Genomic DNA, 22,419 nt, shown 5'->3' with positions numbered 1-22,419 from the left:
TCCCTCTGCTTCTCTGCTCCCATCAACGTCACATCCGGTCTGTGCAAGTCGCAGTTGCGAAGTCCTGGCAGCCGGAGATCCCCCTTACAGCACTTCCGCCCACAGCCCTGTGTCAACCGGATGTGACGTTGATGGGAGCAGAGAAGCAGAGGGAAGAAACACACTGTGTACCGGTGAATTGCTTTATCTATCAGGATTTCGTACAATGACTGTACCTATTATTCCTTATGTGAGTGCATAGCCATATGTTTTATCTGTGATGATCTCCAATACATTTTAAGACGTTATTGCGCTATTTTGGTATTTCTTATTATTTCTGGGTATTCGTGCGGTGGTGGAGAGGAAGTGAAAGGGGTCTACACCTGTGGATATCCATGTTCATTGCTCTAATCAGAGAGAGGAGTGTCTCTGTAATGCCTGATTTTTGAAAGGAAAATTGTGAGTGAATTACCTTTTCACTAGAAAGAAAGAGTGGAGACTGTATTACACTGTTGCCTTTATTTTTCTTTTGCATATAATCACGTGAACATTGGCGCTCCCCTGAATCTTTGAGGAATTCTGCAATCAAAAAGACTAAGAGAACAGTCTTTATAAGGGTTTTGAGTAGCTTTTCTATTAGCACCTTTCACACTGGGTGGTGGATTTATCACATGATTAACTAATAGATCACAGTTCACGTTGTAATTTATTTTATAGCTATGATTTCTGTAATTTGCTTTAAAACACATTGTTATACACAGTTCACTTTTTTAGGACATTGTTATAAGTAAGCGCCGGTGCAATCATTTTTTTCACCATCTCAATGGCCTGTAAGGTGTCTACCGCGGGCCAGAGATGTACAGGGACATAGCACTGCTTAGGAAATACGGGACATCAAGTGTGGGTTTTGGCTGCGATTCTGCGGGTGTGACTCTCTCTACCCCCCCCCCGCCCCCACCCAAACGTTTTCAGACCTGGATTTTCTCCTTCAGATCAGTGAACATGGACGGGATCACAAGCTCCTCTTCCACCTGCAGAACTTCTTCCCGACTCGGCCAGATCTCGTGGAGATAGACCTTCTCACCACGCGCGTTTTCCCCTGGAAGAAACACACGGATCTTCTTTTGGCCCCAAACACAATAACTAAAGACCTATGCAAAGCGGACACCAATCTCACAGCGCCCGGCGGCTGCCTCGGTGCGATCGGGCACGGTAACTGCAGCCATGAGAGCAAATGGACCGTTCGTGGTTACCAGCAGGTTAGGAATGGATTTTGTTTTCAGTGATATTACCGATTTTGCTCGATTATAAGGCGCCATCTTGCTTCTGGCAGCAAGCGACACAGAGTGACACAGAGTGACACAGAGTGACACAGAGTGACACAGAGTGACACAGAGTGACACAGAGTGACACAGAGTGACACAGAGTGACACAGAGTGACACAGAGTGACACAGAGTGACACACACACACACTTTTTCTTTCCAGCTACTACAGAAATAAGGGAGGGGGGGGCGTTGTTGCCTATATTCAGGGTCACTCTATAAAAATCAGGCAAATACGGTACAATGAAGGTGTCTCCTGTCACCGTCACACTCCAAGGACCAAACATCCCTTTGTCCGTCACTGCAGGTGCCGTGATGGACCCGATTAACATGGGGTCCTCCCTCCCCCCTGTATAACGGTGTCCTTGCATTTTGAAGGCAAGTAGTAGTACCAGGACTGACGTCTCGGTCCAACCTTGGACCTCGATAAAGGTCAAAGGTTGAACCGAAAACGTCAACCCTGTTCTAATATAAACTTTATGAAGACCCCTCGAGTGCCTGGACACTTCTCCTTGCCAGGGACAGCAAGCGTAAATCCCGACAGACACGATATGACCCGTGTCACCCATCAGCCAGCATTGCAGCACATATAACGTGCCAGCCTGCAGGGCTGAATCAGAGTGTTCTGGCTGTGTCACACGCTCGCCCTACAGGCCAGGCGCCACGAGCCGTCCCCTCTCTCCATTACTCACCTAAAGCTTCCGTTTGAAGATCTATCCTCACGGTCCCGGCCAGAGCGTAGGCAATGACCAGAGGTGGCGACGCCAGGTAGTTGGCCCGGATGCAGCTACACAGATGTCCCTCGAAGTGTTTATTCCCAGAGAAGATGCCGCAGGCCACCACCTCCCCCTGCACACAACACAAGAGGAGCGGGGCACATCGTCAGCTGTCAGTTGGAAAGGGCCGTGTCCGCCATCTTTGTTCTTTTTGCTTACCTCTTTAATAGCAGTGACTATTTCGTCTGGTAACGGGGCGCTGTTACCCACACATCTGGCGCACCCGTAACCAATGATATCAAACCTGGGCCGAAGGAACAGGGAAATAAATGCATTACAAGACGTACATTTGTTTTCCGGATACGTAAGGCAATCTTTCTCCAGCTGCATACTCCATAGGAGGAGAAGAGCAGGTTCGATGCCAGGGGTTTGAAACCGTTTTTTGGTCAAGGAACCCTAGAATTAGATTGTGAAATACTGGGTAACCCAAACTCCCTCCCCCCCCTTTACTCTGCTCCCCGTCCCCCTTACACCACACAAAGCTCCCTCCTTCAGTAGGGCAGGAGCTGAACCCGACCTCCGCCCGAACAGAGGAGGAAGGTGCTTGCAGTGAATGCCGGGACTCTGCTGCTGGGGTTCCCTTCAGCGACTGGTTTAGGAATGTCTCCTGTACATACGGCCCCTGTATCCGCTATTACCCAGAATCCAACACTCACCCCAGTTGTTCAAGGTAGGGCAGGACTCCGCTGGCACTCAGATAATGTGGGACAGCGCCGCTCCCCGGGGAAAAGCTGGTCTTTATATACGGTTTTACGGTGAGTCCGGCTTCGACAGCCTTCTTAGCTAGTAAACCTGAGCCCAGAAAAACAGACAGCGGTATTACCACCACCCTCCCGTGCAGGACGACGTCCATTATAGGGCTAGAAAAAGTGCTGAGAAGAGCCACCAAATTAATAAAGGGGATGGATAATCTGAATTATGAGAGGCTAGCTAAATTAGATTTACATTAGAAAAGAGGCATCTAAGATGGGATATGATAACTATATACAAATATATTCAGGGACAGTACAAGGAGCTTTCAAAAAGAACTATTCATCCCACAGGCAGTACAAAGGACTCGGGGCCATCCCTTAAGGTTGGAGGAAAGGAAATTTCACCAGCAACAAAGGAAAGGGTTCTTTACAGTAAGGGCAATTAAAATGTGGAATTCATTACCCATGGAGACTGTGATGGCAGATACAATAGATTTGTTCAAAGGGTGGGCATCTTTTTAGAAAGGAAAGGTATACAGGGATATCCCAAATAAGTATACATGGGAAGGATGTTGATCCAGGAAGTAATCCGACTGCCAATTCTTGGAATCAGGGAGGAATTTATGTTTCCCCTTATGAGATATCGTTGGATAATGTGTCAGTGGGGATTTGTTTGCTTTCCTCTGGATCAGTACACTAAGTATAGATATAGGATAAAGTATCTGTTGTATAAATTGAACGTAGGTTGAACTTGGATGTACAGTTCGCCTTTTTTTCAACCTCCGCTAGTGTGCACCGGTGGTCTCCCGTTTCCCATGAGCCTCCCCACCTCCAGCTCCTAAGCATTAGCCTCTTCTTCTAGCATCCTCCTCTGCTTACACTTTGCACCTCTAATGTTTCTAGCACGCCCCTCCTGGAATATTTACCTGGTGATAGTGGGTACGAGTAGGCGCGAGTGCCCTGGAGTAGTTACACGTCCCCCGGTTTACCTGCAGTCAGCATAACGGAAGGATTGCAGTTATTGGTGCAGCTGATGACAGCAGCGATGAGGACACAGCCGTGGGACAGCCGGTACTCGGAGCTGCCGTACGCCACGGGCACCACTGCGTTTTGCTTCTCTGCCGGAATCTGGAATCCTTTGAATCCGACCTGTGCGGAGAGAAGACAAAACGGGTCAGGGACACATCTAAGCAGCTGCCATTGCTACGGTCCAGTGCAGTGTGCCGCTGCTGGGGAGTCTGGGCCATTGCTACAAGGCCAGTGCAGTGGGCCGCCGCTGGGGAGTCTGGGCCATTGCTACAAGGCCAGTGCAGTGGGCCGCCGCTGGGGAGTCTGGGCCATTGCTACAAGGCCAGTGCAGTGTGCCGCCGCTGGGGAGTCTGGGCCATTGCTACAAGGCCAGTGCAGTGTGCCGCCGCTGGGGAGTCTGGGCCATTGCTACGGTCCAGTGCAGTGTGCCGCCGCTGGGGAGTCTGGGCCATTGCTACGGTCCAGTGCAGTGGGCCGCCGCTGGGGAGTCTGGGCCATTGCTACGGGCCAGTGCAGTGTGCCGCCGCTGGGGAGTCTGGGCCATTGCTACAAGGCCAGTGCAGTGGGCCGCCTCTGGGGAGTGTGGGCCATTGCTACAAGGCCAGTGCAGTGGGCCGCTGCTGGGGAGTGTGGGCCATTGCTACAAGGCCAGTGCAGTGTGCCGCCGCTGGGGAGTCTGGGCCATTGCTACAAGGCCAGTGCAGTGGGCCGCCGCTGGGGAGTCTGGGCCATTGCTACAAGGCCAGTGCAGTGGGCCGCCGCTGGGGAGTCTGGGCCATTGCTACAAGGCCAGTGCAGTGGGCCGCCGCTGGGGAGTCTGGGCCATTGCTACAAGGCCAGTGCAGTGGGCCGCCGCTGGGGAGTCTGGGCCATTGCTACAAGGCCAGTGCAGTGTGCCGCCGCTGGGAAGTCTGGGCCATTGCTACGGTCCAGTGCAGTGTGCCGCCGCTGGGGAGTCTGGGCCATTGCTACGGTCCAGTGCAGTGCCCCGCCGCTGGGGAGTCTGGGCCATTGCTACAAGGCCAGTGCAGTGTGCCGCCGCTGGGGAGTCTGGGCCATTGCTACGGTCCAGTGCAGTGGGCCGCCGCTGGGGAGTCTGGGCCATTGCTACAAGGCCAGTGCAGTGGGCCGCCGCTGGGGAGTCTGGGCCATTGCTACAAGGCCAGTGCAGTGGGCCGCCTCTGGGGAGTGTGGGCCATTGCTACGGGCCAGTGCAGTGTGCCGCCGCTGGGGAGTCTGGGCCATTGCTACAAGGCCAGTGCAGTGGGCCGCCTCTGGGGAGTGTGGGCCATTGCTACAAGGCCAGTGCAGTGGGCCGCCTCTGGGGAGTGTGGGCCATTGCTACGGGCCAGTGCAGTGGGCCGCCGCTGGGGATTCTGGGCCATTGCTACAAGGCCAGTGCAGTGGGCCGCCTCTGGGGAGTCTGGGCCATTGCTACAAGGCCAGTGCAGTGCCCCGCCGCTGGGGAGTCTGGGCCATTGCTACAAGGCCAGTGCAGTGGGCCGCCGCTGGGGAGTCTGGGGGGTTCTGGGCCATTGTGGGTAACGCCGATAACTGCAACGTAGGACCCTGACCCAACTATTCTATTGCTAACCTTAAAACATAATCCCGAACATTAACCCTAAAACACAAACCGTAAGAAGCCGAAAACTTACGGCGACATAGCGGTGGCGAATGGTCCCATTGCAGCTCCTGGGAGCTTAAAATGGCTGCCGATAGGAGTCAATCTGTAACAGTGAGCTACAAGTAACATCTTTTTAAAGGAGAAAAGGTTTGTGGGATCTGGGTGAGGAAACGGCATGGATCGGTGCGACCTCTGCCCCTCCACATAGAGGCGGCTCCACTGCGGTGATCAATGATTACTGTAATCAGTATTAGAAAGTGTCGAGCTCCTTTAAAGTAACGGTCATACTTATTTCTATCTTAGGGAAACCGTGTTGCAAACAGGAACACTGAATACACTCAGTTACTGGCGTTTATCAGTTTGATTTAATAATAGCTTCTGCTCCTTTGTTTGCAAAGCTAATAGGAGACAACAATTTCCCCCAGCTACAAAGGAAAGGGTTCTTTACAGTAAGGGCAGTTACAGTGCGGGATTCATTACCCATGGAGACTGTGATGGCAGATACAATAGATATGTTCAAAAAAGGTTGGACATCTTTTTAGAAAGGAAAGGTATACAGGGATATACCAAATAAGTATACATGGGAAGGATGTTGATCCAGGGAGTAATCTGATTGCCAATTCTTGGGGTCAGGAAGGAATTTAATGTTTCCCCTTATAAGATGTCATTGGATGATGTGTCACTGGGGTTTGTGTTTGCCTTCCTCTGGATCAATATACTGTAAGTACGGATATAGGATAAAGCATCTGCCGTCTAAATTTAGCATAGGTTCAACTTGATGGACCTACGTCTTTTTTCAACCTCATCTACTATGTAACATCAGGGTCTTATCCAAAAGACATTAGATAAATGGTTACAGGCCCCTCCCCGTCAATAATCCCGAATTCACGCTCCGCAATCTTACTCCAGCGCCGCGCGTTACCCGCAGGGGACAGGGACGTCACTAACCTTTTCGTTCAGACAGGCCTCGAAGTCCTTCTTCATGTCAGTCACTGCCACGCGGTCCTGGGGTCTCTTGGGGCCGCTGACGTACGGGACGATGGAGCTCAGCATCATTTCTAGGACCTGGAAGGTGAGAGAACTGCTCACAGAGATGCGCGCGCCACGGAGACGCACGCGCCACGGAGACGCACGCGCCACGGAGACGCACGCGCCACGGAGACGCACCCTCAACAGCCTCTGCAATCCTCGGAGTGGCCCGTGTCACGTCGCAAGGCTGCGAAAACGGGGAGTTTCCGCAAATGCCAAGTTGCATTTTCTTCCTTAAACGAGTCCCATTTAAACTAAACGTGTGTCTGTTTTGGTCTCTTTGGGAATTTACATTTTTGTTTTCCTTGGAAGGGGGAGGGGCGCGCTTGTCAATCAAGTGTTTTCTTTTACCCATATCCCACCCTGTCCCTGTCAGAGCCAATACAGATAAGGAGAGAGGGGGCTTTACCTGCGCAAACTCCTACTTAGCATACAGAATACAGAGAAATCACCACCCCTCCAGGACACCCCACACACACACACCCCCCCCCCCCCCCCCCCACACCCCCCACACACACCCACCCCCCACACACACACCCACCCCCCCCCCCCCCACACACACCCACCCCCCACACACACACCCACCCCCCCCCCCCCCACACACACACACACACACACACACACACACACACACACACCCCACACGAGGATAGGAGATACTCGGTTGCTTGTTTTGCCCAGGAGTGTTTCAACTCCACTACTCAAGGGCCAACAGGTCAGGTTTTCAGTATATCCCTGCTTCAGCACAGGTGGCTCATTGTCTCATGACAACTGCATCACCGGTGCTGAAGCAGGGAAGACCTGATCTGTTGATGGCTGCTGCAGACTGGAGTTGGCACTAAAATGAAATCACTATTATGGATGGCCAGTTCTCCGTTCCTGTAAGGATCAGAGGCGTCACCAGATCACTTGGGATTAGTTACCTCAGAGTACTCGGGGTGTCCGGAGCGCTCATCCTGACGCAGCAGCTTCACAGCTTTCAGGTAGGACTCAAATGTCCCAAGACTGTCGGGATCCACACCTAGAGGAGCGAGGAGGAGAGAGAAAGAGAGAGAGGCAGGAGAGAAGGGAGAGGGAGTGCAGGGAAAGAAGGAAGAGAAGGTAAGGGAGAAGGGGAGCAGGAAGAGAAGGGAAGGGAGAGGTGAGGGAGTACAGGGAAAGCAGGAAGAGAAGGCGAGAAGAGAAGCAACAGAGAAGGGAGAGAAGGGAGAAGGGGACCAGGAGAGAAGGGAAGGGAGAGGGGGAGCAGGAGAGGAGAGAAGGGCGAGAGAGGGGGAGCAGGAGAGGAGAGAAGGGAGAGAGGGGGAGCAGGAGAGGAGAGAAGGGAGAGAGAGGGAGCAGGAGAGGAGAGAAGGGAGAGAGAGGGAGCAGGAGAGGAGAGAAGGGAGAGAGAGGGAGCAGGAGAGGAGAGAAGGGAGAGAGAGGGAGCAGGAGAGGAGAGAAGGGAGAGAGGGGGAGCAGGAGAGGAGAGAAGGGAGGGAGGGGGAGCAGGAGAGGAGAGAAGGGAGGAGGGGAGAGAGGGGGACCAGGAGAGAAGGGAGAGGGGGAGCAGGAGAGAAGGGAGAAGGGGAGCAGGAGAGAAGGAGGGGAGAGAAGGGAGAGGAGGGAGAAGAGAGAAGGAGAGAAGGGAAGGGAGAAGGAGAGCAGGAGAGAAGGGAGAGGGGGAGCAGGGTGAATGCAGATTCCGCCGGTAGCTTCTCAGGTGAACAAGTGACATTCCCATAAATACAACAAGCCCGAATACAACGTTACAGAACATTACAGCCTCAGTCCCACTTCTAACCCTAGACCGAAGCGGCAATAAAGCGCAGCGTGCGGGTTTAACGCCAACACGAGGGTCTGGGGAGGAGTTTGCGGTTCTGTGCCATGTAAAACTGGTTCATATTCTAACCGGTCTCTAGACGGGAAGGTTTCCTTCTCAATACTCCCCCATCATTAGAGAACCCTTCTTGCCCTTCTTACCCGTCTGCTTCAGGTGGCTCAGGGTCACGCGGTCAACTGGGAAAAAGGCCACGGTGGCCCCATACTCCGGGCACATGTTGGCTATCGTGGTGCGATCGGCGATGGACAGCTGGGCGACCCCTGCACCGAAAAACTCCACAAACTTGCCAGCCAGCTTGGCTTCTCTCAAGCGCTGCGGAAGAAGAAATGCGTGACCGACGCCCGCACCGTGCGAGTGACCCGTTCAAAGCGTCTTATAACCCAGCGCTGCGCAGGTCGCTACAAAAGGTCGGCCAGTCCTCAAGCCCCTCCCCCCCCCAACAGGCCAGGTTTTCAGGACATTGCATCTTCAGCACAGGTGGCTCAAGGGGCCCCCGCTTCAGCACAGGTGGTCAAGGGGCCCCCGCTTCAGCACAGGTGGCTCAAGGAGCCCCCTCTTCAGCACAGGTGGCTCAAGGGGCCCCCGCTTCAGCACAGGTGGCTCAATCAGAGGCTCCTGTGAAGAGGCTGGGATATCCTGTAAACCTGACCTGTTTGGGGGAGGGGGGAAAGTCTTGATGACTGGAGTTGAGCTCCTTCTGCCCTGCAACATTATACCCCCCACATTATACCCCCCACCACTGATCAGAGAAGACATAGAAAGCCATTTTTGGGACATCGCGGGGCGGACTTTTTTATGCTCGCCAGCAAAAACCCCACTCACCTTGGTGATTCCCAGAACGACATCTATAGAAGTAGCGAGGGGGCTGACAGTGCCAGTCAGCTCACATCCTACCACCTCCGGCAGGGTCAGTGTAATGGGTACTCCCAACATGGCCGCCTCCGACTCAATCCCTCCCACACCTGTGGGGAAAGCAGGAGCAAATCTATCTATATATCTACTTACATATAGGGACTAATAAGCCATCGTGGGCCTTGTGAAGTCTTCCTGCGGTCATCACAACAGTGTGATGTTGTACACCAAGGTCACAAATATGTTAATATGTGCAGCTTAGAGGAGAGAAGGGAGAGGGGGATATGAGAGATACTGTCACATATATAAAGGGTTAATATGTGCAGCTTAGAGGGGAGAAGGGAGAGGGGGATATGAGAGACACTGTCACATATATAAAGGGTTAATATGTGCAGCTTAGAGGGGAGAAGGGAGAGGGGGATATGAGAGACACTGTCACATATATAAAGGGTTAATATGTGCAGCTTAGAGGGGAGAAGGGAGAGGGGGATATGAGAGATACTGTCACATATATAAAGGGTTAATATGTGCAGCTTAGAGGAGAGAAGGGAGAGGGGGATATGGGAAACACTGTCACATATATAAAGGGTTAATATGTGCAGCTTAGAGGGGAGAAGGGAGAGGGGGATATGAGAGAAACTGTCACATATATAAAGGGTTAATATGTGCAGCTTAGAGGAGAGAAGGGAGAGGGGGATATGAGAGATACTGTCACATATATAAAGGGTTAATATGTGCAGCTTAGAGGGGAGAAGGGAGAGGGGGATATGGGAAACACTGTCACATATATAAAGGGTTAATATGTGCAGCTTAGAGGGGAGAAGGGAGAGGGGATATGAGAGACACTGTCACATATATAAAGGGTTAATATGTGCAGCTTAGAGGGGAGAAGGGAGAGGGGGATATGAGAGAAACTGTCACATATATAAAGGGTTAATATGTGCAGCTTAGAGGAGAGAAGGGAGAGGGGGATATGAGAGAAACTGTCACATATATAAAGGGTTAATATGTGCAGCTTAGAGGGGAGAAGGGAGAGGGGGATATGGGAGACACTGTCACATATATAAAGGGTTAATATGTGCAGCTTAGAGGGGAGAAGGGAGAGGATATATATATAAAGGGTTAATATGTGCAGCTTAGAGGGGAGAAGGGAGAGGGGGATATGAGAGATACTGTCACATATATAAAGGGTTAATATGTGCAGCGTAGAGGGGAGAAGGGAGAGGGGGATATGAGAGACACTGTCACATATATAAAGGGTTAATATGTGCAGCTTAGAGGGGAGAAGGGAGAGGGGGATATGAGAGACTGTCACATATATAAAGGGTTAATATGTGCAGCTTAGAGGAGAGAAGGGAGAGGGGGATATGAGAGACACTGTCACATATATAAAGGGTTAATATGTGCAGCTTAGAGGGGAGAAGGGAGAGGGGGATATGAGAGAAACTGTCACATATATAAAGGGTTAATATGTGCAGCTTAGAGGGGAGAAGGGAGAGGGGATATGAGAGACAGTCACATATATAAAGGGTTAATATGTGCAGCTTAGAGGGGAGAAGGGAGAGGGGATATGAGAGATATTGTCACATATATAAAGGGTTAATATGTGCAGGTTAGAGGGGAGAAGGGATTCAACAGAGTACAGGAGGGAAGCATGTTTCAGAGAGAGAAGAGCTGGAACAAGAGGTAATTCTCTGACGCTGCAGGGTGGGAGGGAAATGTGAGGATTGGAAGTACTTCTTCCCAGAAAGGGTGGTGGATTCATGGAACAGCATCCCAGAGGAGGTGGTAGGGGTAACAGTAAGGGATTTGAAACACGCTTGGGACACACGGCTAAACCCCAAATAAGAAAGGAAGCTGAAGATGATATAGGGGGCGAGGTCTCCCAGCAGGCGGGAGGATGGGCAGACACGGGGTGGGACGCGTGGCTCATAGGTTCCATCACATTGTACGTTATATATAGGGCCTTATTTACTAAGCAGTATGACTCTTTATTTCCCCTTCCAGTGAATGGGCTGCAAAATACCCCTATCCCCCCCCCCCCCCGCACACTTACCCCAACTCAAGATGCCGAGGCCGTTCCCCATGGTTGTGTGCGAGTCGGTTCCCAGGACGCTGTCCGGATACAGAAACCTCTCGTCCTCCATAACCACCCGGGATAAGTATTCCAGGTTAACCTGATGCACGCTGCCGGTCTCCGGGGGCATCACGCTCACGTTCCCGAAGGCCTTGGAGCACCACTGCGGAGATCGGGAGGTGTGTGTGACTACCCCGTTATATTATACCCCCGGGGTATTACCGGCGCGTGGCTCATGTGGTGGGGGCCGATCGTCGGGAGGTGTGTGTGACTACCCACGTTATATTATACCCCTGGGGTATTAACGGCGTGTGGCTCATGTGGTGGGGGCCGATCGTCGGGAGGTGTGTGTGACTACCCACGTTATATTATACCCCTGGGGTATTAACGGCGTGTGGCTCATGTGGTGGGGGCCGATCGTCGGGAGGTGTGTGACTACCCCGTTATATTATACCCCTGGGGTATTAACGGCGTGTGGCTCATGTGCTGGGGGCGGATCGTCGGGAGGTGTGTGACACTACCCCCGTTATATAATACCCCCAGGGTATTACCGGTGCTTGGCTCGCGTGCTGGGGCGGATCGTCGGGAAGTGTGAGAGACTACCCCCGGGGTATTACCGGCGCGTGGCTCGTGTGCGGGGGAGTATCGTCGGGAGGTGTGTGTGACTACCCCCGTTATATTATACCCCCGGGGTATAACCGGCGCGTGGCTCGTGTGGTGGAGGCGGTTCACATCAGCTCACATAAGGGAGGATAAGAAAAACGTGGCCGGCTCCGTGGCCAGATATCCATAAGGAAGCGAATGTTGAAATCGTGGGAATTAGCCTCAGGTATCGCGGGGCCTTCCAACCCCGGGGCAAAAACCCAACCCCGGGGCAAAAACCCAAGCCTTTAAAGGACGTGGTCACTAGGCGTGGCAGCCCCCAGGAGTTAGTGACAACGGCGCCGGGGCACTCAAGAAGTTAGGGGATCTGCGGATAGGCGTTTACCTTGAAAAACTGAAGTCGCTCTTTATTACGGATGAATTCCAACTCGAGACTTTTTAATGCGGCTTCTGGCCTGTGACAGAGGAAAGAAAGTACATGAAGCCCCCGCACAGCACCGCCGCATGTGACCCCCCCGCACAGCACCGCCGCATGTGACCCCCCCGCACAGCACCGCCGCATGTGACCCCCCCGCACAGCACCGCCGCATGTGACCCCCCCGCACAGCACCGCCGCATGTGATGCCCCCCGCACAGCACCGCCGCATGTGACCCCCCCGCACAGCACCGCCGCATGTGACCCCCCCCGCACAGTAGCGCCGCATGTGACCCCCCCGCACAGCACCGCCGCATGTGACCCCCCCTGCATGTGACCTCCCCCCCCCGCACAGCACCGCTGCATGTGACGCCCCCGCACAGTAGCGCCGCATGTGACGCCCCCGCACAGTAGCGCCGCATGTGACGCCCCCGCACAGTAGCGCCGCATGTGACGCCCCCGCACAGTAGCGCCGCATGTGACGCCCCCGCACAGTAGCGCCGCATGTGAAGGCCCCGCACAGTAGCGCCGCATGTGAAGGCCCCGCACAGTAGCGCCGCATGTGACGCCCCCGCACAGTAGCGCCGCATGTGACGCCCCCGCACAGTAGCGCCGCATGTGAAGCCCCCGCACAGTAGCGCCGCATGTGAAGCCCCCGCATAGCACCGCTGCATGTGAAGCCCCCGCACAGTACCGCTGCATGTGAAGCCCCCGCACAGCACCGCTGCATGTGAAGCCCCTGCACAGCACCGCCGCATGTGACGCCCCCGCACAGTAGCGCCGCATGTGAAGCCCCCGCATAGTACCGCCGCATGTGACCCCCCCGCACAGCACCGCCGCATGTGACGCCCCCGCACAGTAGCGCCGCATGTGAAGCCCCCGCACAGTACCGCCGCATGTGACCCCCCCGCACAGCACCGCCGCATGTGACCCCCCCGCACAGCACCGCTGCATGTGAAGCCCCCGCACAGTACCGCTGCATGCGAAGCTCCCCGCACAGCACCGCTGCATGTGACCCCCCCCCCCCCGGCACAGCACAGCTGCATGCGACGCCCCACGCACAGCACCGCCGCATGCGACGCCCCTGCACAGTACCGCTGCATGTGATCCCCCCGCACAGTACCGCTGCATGTGACCCCCCCCGCACAGTACCGCCGCATGTGACCCCCCCGCACAGTACCGCCGCATGTGACCCCCCCGCACAGTACCGCCGCATGTGACCCCCCCGCACAGTACCGCCGCATGTGACCCCCCCGCACAGTACCGCCGCATGTGACCCCCCGCACAGTACCGCCGCATGTGACTCCCCCGCACAGCACCGCCACATGTGATGCCCCGCACACAGCACCACTGCATGTGACCCACCCGCACAGCACCGCTGCATGTGATGCCCCGCACACAGCACCACTGCATGTGACCCACCCGCACAGCACCGCTGCATGTGATGCCCCGCACACAGCACCACTGCATGTGACCCACCCGCACAGCACCGCTGCATGTGATGCCCCGCACACAGCACCACTGCATGTGACCCACCCGCACAGCACCGCTGCATGTGATGCCCCGCACACAGCACCACTGCATGTGACCCACCCGCACAGCACCGCTGCATGTGACCACCCCCCCCCCCCCGCACAGCACCGCTGCATGTGATGCCCCCCGCACAGCACCGCTGCATGTGATGCCCCGCGCACAGCACCGCTGATTTCTTTCACGGCCGGCACGCCGCTAGGTACTACGTGAATCTTACTCTGGAACGGGCTGCAGGTGGAAGGGACACAGCATCGGGGTGTTCTCAATCTGGGCCCTGGCGCTTCCGGTGGAGCTTCCGGAGTTACAGGCTCCTTTGCAGCTGCTCTGGCCTTGGCAGTGGGATTTGCGCGCCTGTGTCTTCGCCGGAGATGGCTTGGCGGCTGGTCTGTGCGCCTCCATTGAGGCCGCGCTCGGGACGCCCTGCGCAGCACTGCTGTGGAGAAACACACAGTCTTACCACAGAAGCCAAATTACATTCATCAGTTGGTACGCTGCTAAAAACTACTGAGATACAGAAGCGGGAGCGCTGGGAAGGTCGGAGGTCGCAGCGTGTGGAGGTTAAAGACTTATCCTTCTGGCTTCCGCATCTCCTGGGACAGCACAAGCCCGCTATATCTTCCAATGGTGTGTAACAGGGGTGGGCAACTCCAGTCCTCAAGGTTATCAGGATATCCCCTGCTTCAGCACAGGTGGCTCAGTCATTGACAGGCCCACCTGCGCTGAAGCAAGGATATTCTGAAAACCTGTTGGTGACCCTTGAGGATGGAGTTGCCCACCCCTGGGGTAAAACCTCTCTACTTTTGGGCCCCCCCAAAAAGGAAACGCCCATCAGATCTACAGATCACGGTCCTCACAGGAGAGGAGGAAAATAAGCCAGTGGAGCAAGTAATAAATCTGAGGGAACTTTAACCTGACCGTTCCGGCGCAATAATGAACCCACACATTAAAGATGGCTGCCTTGGCGAACCAGTCTACAGTGTTCAATACCATTTGCTGAAATCCAGCTGCAGAGAATGATCGGCCACGAGGTCCGTGGGACAGGCCGGATTCACACGTTTAGGGTCTTTGCCCAATTTCTGCACGGCGTCTCTCATGGCGGCAAAATCTACCATGGCGGGAACGCCCCTAATTTGGAGAAGAACATATAGTGAAGCAGAGTCACACGTTTACATTTAGAGAGCACTGTTCTACTCCAGAATACACAGACTTATTTAAAAGTAACAGCTCTTAAAAGTATTTATCTGAATTATTGAATTAAAACATTTCTATAAAATGCCCAGGGCCCCGGCACTGCGTGGTTCTGATAACAAGCCTGACGTTTCAATATATTCAACATGGATTCTGATCCAGCTAGGGTCCGAGAAGATCCAAAGAGCCCAGATCGCAGTGTTTTATCCTGGACGTTGCCAAAGGGCCATGCGATGAAATTAATTGCCGACCCCTTTGCCACGAACGTGTTAATAGAACACGTGTAGAAGTCGGTATCACCATGAACAGATCTGCCTTTGTACTCCTACTAAACAGCGGTGAGAAGTGCACAAAAGGAATGGCGGATGTTTCAGTTTAGAGGTCATACAGGACAGTTTAGAGGTCATACTGGACAATAGGACAAGTCGCCAGCTAACCTGCTTACTGAGCTGCATGGCGATCCTGAAACATACGCCAAGAAACCGGAACCACATTTTATAAACCACCAGCCCCCGCAGCTTCCACTACACCTCGGATGGACGCCGCGGTTAATCGGCTAGTTTCTGCGTTCCGGGATCTTGGCTGAGACGCCGGGCTGCTTACGTGAAATCCTGCAGCAGGACGCGGGCCGGCAGGAAGGGGACCTGGGCGCGGTTCGTTTGCCAGCCCAAAATGTTCGTGGCGTCTTCCTCCTTCACCAGGACGCCGTCGCAGTTCCGCACGGCGGCTTCCAGCACCACGCGGATACAGTAAGGCAGGGAGTCTGTCGCAAGAGAGGCAGAGTATCGTCAGTCGCCTCCTGACCTGCTGCGTCGCCAGTTTATTACGCTTGTTATTCTCGCTCACCACCCATTGGACTGCGCTGCGTAACATGTTGGTGCACAGAATAATAATAATAATAATAATAATATTAATACTATGCAGTAGAAATGGTAGTGTGTGTTTATGGTATGCTTTGCAAAACTACAACTCTCCCCAATTAACTCCTGCAAAGCCGTGCGTTTCAGCCCTGTGTGGCAGTTAAGTAGTTAACAGGGCTCCAAAGATGGTTGGGGGAGGGAGGACCCCATTTATGGAGCATGCTTACAGGCTGCAACATCTCAGTTTTGCAGTTTCACTATACCAGGGGTGGTCAACTTCAGGCCTCAAGGGCCGCCAACAGGTCAGGTTTCAGGATATCCCTGCTTCAGCACAGGTGGCTCCGTTTAAGATCGCCAACTGCACTGAAGCTGGGACCGATTGAGCAATCTCGGCTGAAGCTAGGACTGATTGAGCAGCCTGTGCTGAAGCAGGGATTTCCTGAGAACCTGACCTGTTGGTGGCCCCCCTGCACTAAAACCCTGTTGAGTGATCTCTCTCCGCCTTCCTGTAGGAATGACACGTTATTGCGTGGGACTGGCCACGTACCGTACTCTGCGCCCTGGAGTTTGGACACGTTGAAGAACGTCTTGTCGGGGCGGCCAGCGAGGGACTCCACCACGTATCGGAAAGGATTTCCTGGGGCGAGAGGAGACACTGCTTACAACGGTGTGGGGTACCCGTCCACGTTATCACCCTCTATGGGGTGTCACTGGGGGTTGTTTGTCTTCCTCTGGATCAATATACTGCAAGTACAGACCTAGGATAAGGCAGCGGTGCACAAACTGGGGGGCGCGGGGGTTACAGAGGCCTCGCGCGCTTCCCAAAGGCACATTAAGTGGCGGGCCGTTGTAACCCTTACTTACCTTGGCTCCGGAGAGGCGTCAAATGACGGCGCGAGGTCATGTGACATCCAACGTGGTCATGACGCCGAGGTAAGAGGGGATGCGGAGAGGATGAGCCGGCAGGGGGCGCAGCAGGAAAAAAAGATTGCGCTCCCCTGGGATAAAGTATCTGTTGTCTAAATTTAGCATAGGTTGAACTTGGACGCAGGTCTTTTTTATCCTCTACTACTACAATGTAATTCTACTATGTACCTATAATCTGAACTAGAGAACACAAACTGCAGCACACGCACAAACTGCAGCACACGCACAAACTGCAGCACACGCACAAACTGCAGCACACGCACAAACTGCAGCACACGCACAAACTGCAGCACACGCACAAACTGCAGCACACGCACAAACTGCAGCACACGCACAAACTGCAGCACACGCACAAACTGCAGCACACGCACAAACTGCAGCACACGCACAAACTGCAGCACACGCACAAACTGCAGCACACGCACAAACTGCAGCACACGCACAAACTGCAGCACACGCACAAACTGCAGCACACGCACAAACTGCAGCACACGCACAAACTGCAGCACACGCACAAACTGCAGCACACGCACAAACTGCAGCACACGCACAAACTGCAGCACACGCACAAACTGCAGCACACGCACAAACTGCAGCACACGCACAAACTGCAGCACACGCACAAACTGCAGCACACGCACAAACTGCAGCACACGCACAAACTGCAGCACACGCACAAACTGCAGCACACGCACAAACTGCAGCACACGCACAAACTGCAGCACACGCACAAACTGCAGCACACGCACAAACTGCAGCACACGCACAAACAGCCCTGACCTACCCCCCCATCTCTTCATACCGTCCTCTTTATACCCTCCCCACTTCCTACGCCCGCACCTCCACCCCCACATAATAAAATACCCCTTTCCTGTGCCTCTGTCAATGGAGTAGCCAGAGTCAAACCCAATCAGCCTAAAGTGAAGACTGTGGCTTCCTTTCCGCCGTTGGGCCTCGCGATGAAGTGCGCCAAACTGCGGGTGGGGGGGTGGGGGGAGACCTGTCAAAGCCGGAGCCTACAAACTAGTGTCCCACAGTGCCTTGCGCCTTTAAGCGCGCAGGCCGACGAGAAGGAATTTCCACATGTTTGGATTTCCCGGCCCTGTATATATGCACACACACGTGACATCGCTCAAATAGTTCTGTTTGCATTGACAAATACACATGCCCTTATATAAATATGTACACTGACATCTACATACGTGTGTGTGTCTATACATACAAAAAAGTCACAAAGCAGCATACCATCGGCATAAATAAAGGAAGAAATAGGAAAGTAATGTGGTTAAAGCAGCAATTCTACATTCCCCCTTTTTCCTCTTATTTGTATATGTAAAGCGCGTGACAATGTACAATCCTACATTCTTACCTACGCGGGCAATCGCATGGTGCTCCTGTTATAAAGCTGTCAACATCCCGATTGTGTGCCTAACATAATGGCCGCCTTCCAGTTTCAATCAATCCCTCAGTCAGTGTAACTCAGCCGCTACAATGTATCCGGATATTACCATAGTAACATTATCTATTGTTACAGTTTGTAGCTCAAGCTGCTGGGAACATTGGCAACAAATGATCACAAACAGGAAAGTGTTGCAAAGATCTTGCACTGCTGGGGAGGTGGGCTAAACCTGCTATAGAAATCAAAGGACGCTTTCAAACTCATTAAAAATGGCATTAAGATCAGGGAAGTCCGGTTGATGGAACTCCTATCAGCTCGACTAAAACAACAACTAGACAAATTCAACAAAATCTGGGAAGCTTGGTCATGTGACTAAACCCCTTTAGACTACTCAATCTGTTTTAGAGCTTGGTGGGCGTCGGACCCTGGGCGGGGTTGAGGGGGGGTCCCCCCGCCTCCCTCGCTTATGCCGCTCCTTCCACTCCCCCTCACCCCCCCCTCCCCACCATCCCTCTCCCATCTTTCTTCCTCTCTTCCTTTTAACTATCCTCACTTCATTTGAAAGAGAGACAGGTGCACATTAAAGCTGCAGTTCAGGCAATATCCCGCATGTGTGTTTTTAATAAATCAGTTCTGTAGTAAGAAAAAATACTTTTAGCATTTTCTGTTTTTAAAAAAACAACTTTGAAAGACCAATTTTCTTGTATTCTATTTTAACAAGCATGCTTGTTCCTATAGCAACGATTTACATTCCCCATATTTAAAGATGTCGCCAAACTTTGCCGATCAATAGACGGAGAACGAATTGACCGGCAGCTATGCAGTTCTTTAGGTAATTAGAGATTGCCCACATGAAAATAGTGAAGTAAAAAAAATAAAAAAACGGGAGCTTGAACTGCAGCTTTTAAACACTGATCTTGAGCTTTAACAGACGCCACGCCTTAAGAGTTAAACATTTTTTTTTTAAACAGTCACTATTATTTAATACTACAGAACTGATTTATTATTAAAAAGCCAGATAAGATCTCACATGTTTTGCTACGTTAAGAAGCGGTTGCATAGCGAAGCGCTTTCCCTTCCAGCGTTGCTGCTGAGAACCCCTTTGCAACGTGTAACCAGCCTCCCCGAACAGTCACTGGACACGCTCAGGGACCCCAAGCCGGCATTACAAAGAGAGAGCAGGGTCACATCCTACTGACATGACCACGTCCCCCATTTGGAAAACCGTGGTACTGCCCTTCCACGAGCCTGTTGTACCCTCCTGCTTTCCCGTGGTTCCCCGCTTCCACAAGCCTGTTGTACCATCCTGCTCTCCTGTGGCTCCCCCCTTCCACGAGCCTGTTGTACCCTCCTGCTCTCCCTTGGCTCCCCCCTTCCACGAGCCTGTTGTACCCCCCTGCTCTCCCGTGGCTCCCCCCTTCCAGGAGCCTGTTGTACCCTCCTGCTCTCCGTGGCTCCCCCCTTCCACGAGCCTGTTGTACCCCCCTGCTCTCCTGTGGTTCCCCCTTCCACTAGCCAGTTGTACCCTCCTGCTCTCCCGTGGCTCCCCCCTTCCACGAGCGAGTTGTACCCTCCCGCTTTCCCGTGGTTCCCCCTTCCACGAGCCAGTTGTACCCTCCTGCTCTACCGTGGCGCGCTGCAGAGTATGTTGGAGCTGCACCAATAAACGATATTAAATCGCGCAAGGCGATGACTTAACCCTTTCTTTTCTACGGCGTTTAGACGAGGACCCCCCCTCTCCTCCCTTCATACGTACCTCGCATGGCGTCTTCTTTACCAGTCCTGTTTCCGTCTGTCTGAACGTCTCTCTCCCGGACCTGAGCGATCGTGGGAAATAAACACAGTGAAAAGAACAGCTATGGGAATGGGCTGTTGGTTGTAGGCCTCCTTAATAAGATAACTTGCCACACAGCCGCTTATCTGCCACGGACACAGAATTGCAAAGGAATTGATGCATGAAGGGCGTACACAAGGTCAGCCTCATAGCCTCCTTTTTAAGCCTTAATTTACCAAGCGCTGCTATAAAACTCAACGAAATGGTCTGGAAAGGTGAGGCACCTCTTGCTGTACTGGACAGCCATACCCAATTATAACACTACTCAATCCCACTAACATTTAATAACGCCACCATTGGAAGACTCCAACAGGACAGCCATACCCTATTAACACCCTACAACAACCCAGAGAGGAGAAGCAGTAGAATAGCAGCAAATGGCGCACAGCCAGGGAAACAGGGAGCCAGGTGTGGAGATAAAAACGTCCTTTAATTCAGCACATAACTGGAAGAATAAAACCCCCCATGGGGACACAAACACCTCCTACGCGTTTCGGACCTGTAGGCCCTTTATCCTTGATAAAGGGCCTACAGGTCCGAAACGCGTAGGTGGTGTTTGTGTCCCCATGGGGGGTTTTATTCTTCCAGTTATGTGCTCAATTAAAGGACGTTTTTATCTCCACACCTGGCTCCCTGTTTCCCTGGCTGTGCGCCATTTGCTGCTATTCTACTGCTTCTGGATCTTTCTTCATGGCTGGCACGCCTCATCTCCATCCATGGATGTCATAGGAGTGGGTAAGATCTTTATTATTGACTGTCATTGCTGAGCTTTTGGAGGACTGTATATCCATATACTCACAGGTCATTTATACCCACTCCTTATCCTACCTCAGGATGTGTTTAGGAATATATTGAAGTGTCACTAGGTGGAGCACCCCCAATTGTTTATTCTCTGATACCGATTCAGCAGAGAGGAGAAGGACAGATAAAGGGGCATTTAACTTATTGAACAATGCATCGCGGACAGCAACAGGATTAAAACTCCCCACGAGCTGGACACCCTATTAAAACCCCTATAAAGTTATCAGACCTACCCTATCCTAGATTGCAAGCTCTTTGGGGCAGGAACTCATTCCCAATGTTTACGTTTCCACGTATAACTGCTGGAAAGTGCTGTGTACATGGATGGTGCTATACAGATACAAGATATACACACTACAGTAAAGCACTAGGAACATGTAACTTCTTCAGTGCTGGGTTCCACAAAGACCTTACACTTTAGAAAGGCAGATTTTAATAAACGGAGGACTAATCTACAAGTATTACAATGGGATGATGCTTTTGCAGGGAAAATGTAGAAGATAAATGTCCAGTCTTTAAAACATTGTTAGAAAAGCACACTTATCAGTGTATACCCTTGGGTAATAAGTATAAAAGAAATAAGTCAAAACCAATGTGGCTAAATAAACAGGTAGGGGAGGAAATGGACAAGAAGAGGAAGGCGTTTAGATTTTTTAAGTCAGAAGGGACAGAGACATCGTATCAGAATTATAAGGAATGTAACAAAAATTGCAAAAGGGCAATTAAATTAGCAAAAATGGATAATGAAAAAAGGATTGCAATAGAAAGTAAGGTCAACCATAAAAAGTTCTTTAAGTACCTTAATAACAAAAAAATGAGAAAAGAAAATATAGGACCCTTTCAGTGTGAGATGGGCAGGCAGATTATTGGAGATAAGGAAAAAGCAGAGGTATTAAACAAATTCTTTGCCTCTGTGTTTACAAGGGAAGAATCAAGTTCAATAGTAGTGCCGCAGGAGTAAGCCACAACCTCCATATTAATGAACAATTGGTTAACTGAGGAAGAAGTTCATAGGCGGCTTGATAAAAATAAAGTAAATAAGGCACCTGGCCCCGATGGCATACATCCAAGAGTTCTCAAGGAGTTAAGCTCAGCAATAGCCAAACCATTATATTTAATATTCAAGGACTCCATTTTCACAGGCTAGGTACCACAAGATTGGCGTAAAGTTGATGTGGTGCCTATATTTAAAAAGGGAGCTAGATCACAACCGGGAAATTACAGACCTGTAAGCCTGACTTCAATAGTAGGGAAACTACTTGAAGGTTTAATACTGGATAATATTCAGGAATATCTAATGGAAAACAAAATTATTAGTAATAGTCAGCATGGATTTATGAAGGATAGATCTTGCCAAACTAACCTTATTTGTTTCTTTGAGGCGGTAAGTAGGAATTTAGACCAGGGTAATGCAGTTGATGTGGTCTACTTAGATTTTGCAAAGGCTTTTGATACGGTTCCACACAAAAGATTGGTGTACAAAATAAAGCAAATTGGACTCAGTAAAAATGTTTGCACCTGGATTGAAAACTGGTTGAAGGACAGACAACAGAGGCCTGTCATAAATGTAACATTTTTCAGGTTGGGCTAAAGTTGTGAATGGAGTACCTCAGGGATCGGTACTGGGACCCCTGCTTTTTAACTTGTTTATTATTG

General features: G+C 52.0%; 1 protein-coding gene across 2 annotated transcripts in view; it reads right to left on the bottom strand.

Annotated features, from left to right (window-relative positions):
- The window catches only part of IREB2 (iron responsive element binding protein 2), a 51,115-nt gene that overhangs the window by 20,379 nt on the left and 8,317 nt on the right, over positions 1-22,419 (bottom strand). The window contains exons 2-17 of one of the 2 annotated variants that reach the window (XM_075576062.1): positions 19,885-19,945; positions 16,350-16,439; positions 15,546-15,705; positions 14,742-14,879; positions 13,972-14,187; positions 12,192-12,261; positions 11,183-11,366; positions 9,097-9,236; positions 8,415-8,586; positions 7,376-7,473; positions 6,372-6,488; positions 3,760-3,919; positions 2,735-2,870; positions 2,238-2,322; positions 1,995-2,151; positions 954-1,078 (exon numbers count right to left, since the gene is read on the bottom strand). In XM_075576062.1, coding sequence (XP_075432177.1) covers positions 954-1,078; positions 1,995-2,151; positions 2,238-2,322; positions 2,735-2,870; positions 3,760-3,919; positions 6,372-6,488; positions 7,376-7,473; positions 8,415-8,586; positions 9,097-9,236; positions 11,183-11,366; positions 12,192-12,261; positions 13,972-14,187; positions 14,742-14,879; positions 15,546-15,705; positions 16,350-16,439; positions 19,885-19,945 — 2,109 coding nt within the window. The remainder of the gene's footprint in view (positions 1-953; positions 1,079-1,994; positions 2,152-2,237; positions 2,323-2,734; positions 2,871-3,759; positions 3,920-6,371; positions 6,489-7,375; positions 7,474-8,414; positions 8,587-9,096; positions 9,237-11,182; positions 11,367-12,191; positions 12,262-13,971; positions 14,188-14,741; positions 14,880-15,545; positions 15,706-16,349; positions 16,440-19,884; positions 19,946-22,419) is intronic. The other variant, XM_075576063.1, reaches the window with a different exon arrangement.

The sequence above is a fragment of the Ascaphus truei genome, chromosome 18, assembly GCF_040206685.1.
Source record: "Ascaphus truei isolate aAscTru1 chromosome 18, aAscTru1.hap1, whole genome shotgun sequence".
Taxonomy (NCBI): Eukaryota; Metazoa; Chordata; class Amphibia; order Anura; family Ascaphidae; genus Ascaphus; species Ascaphus truei.
The sequence above is the reverse complement of the archived record's forward strand: the minus strand, read 5'-3'. Positions and strand labels throughout refer to the sequence as shown.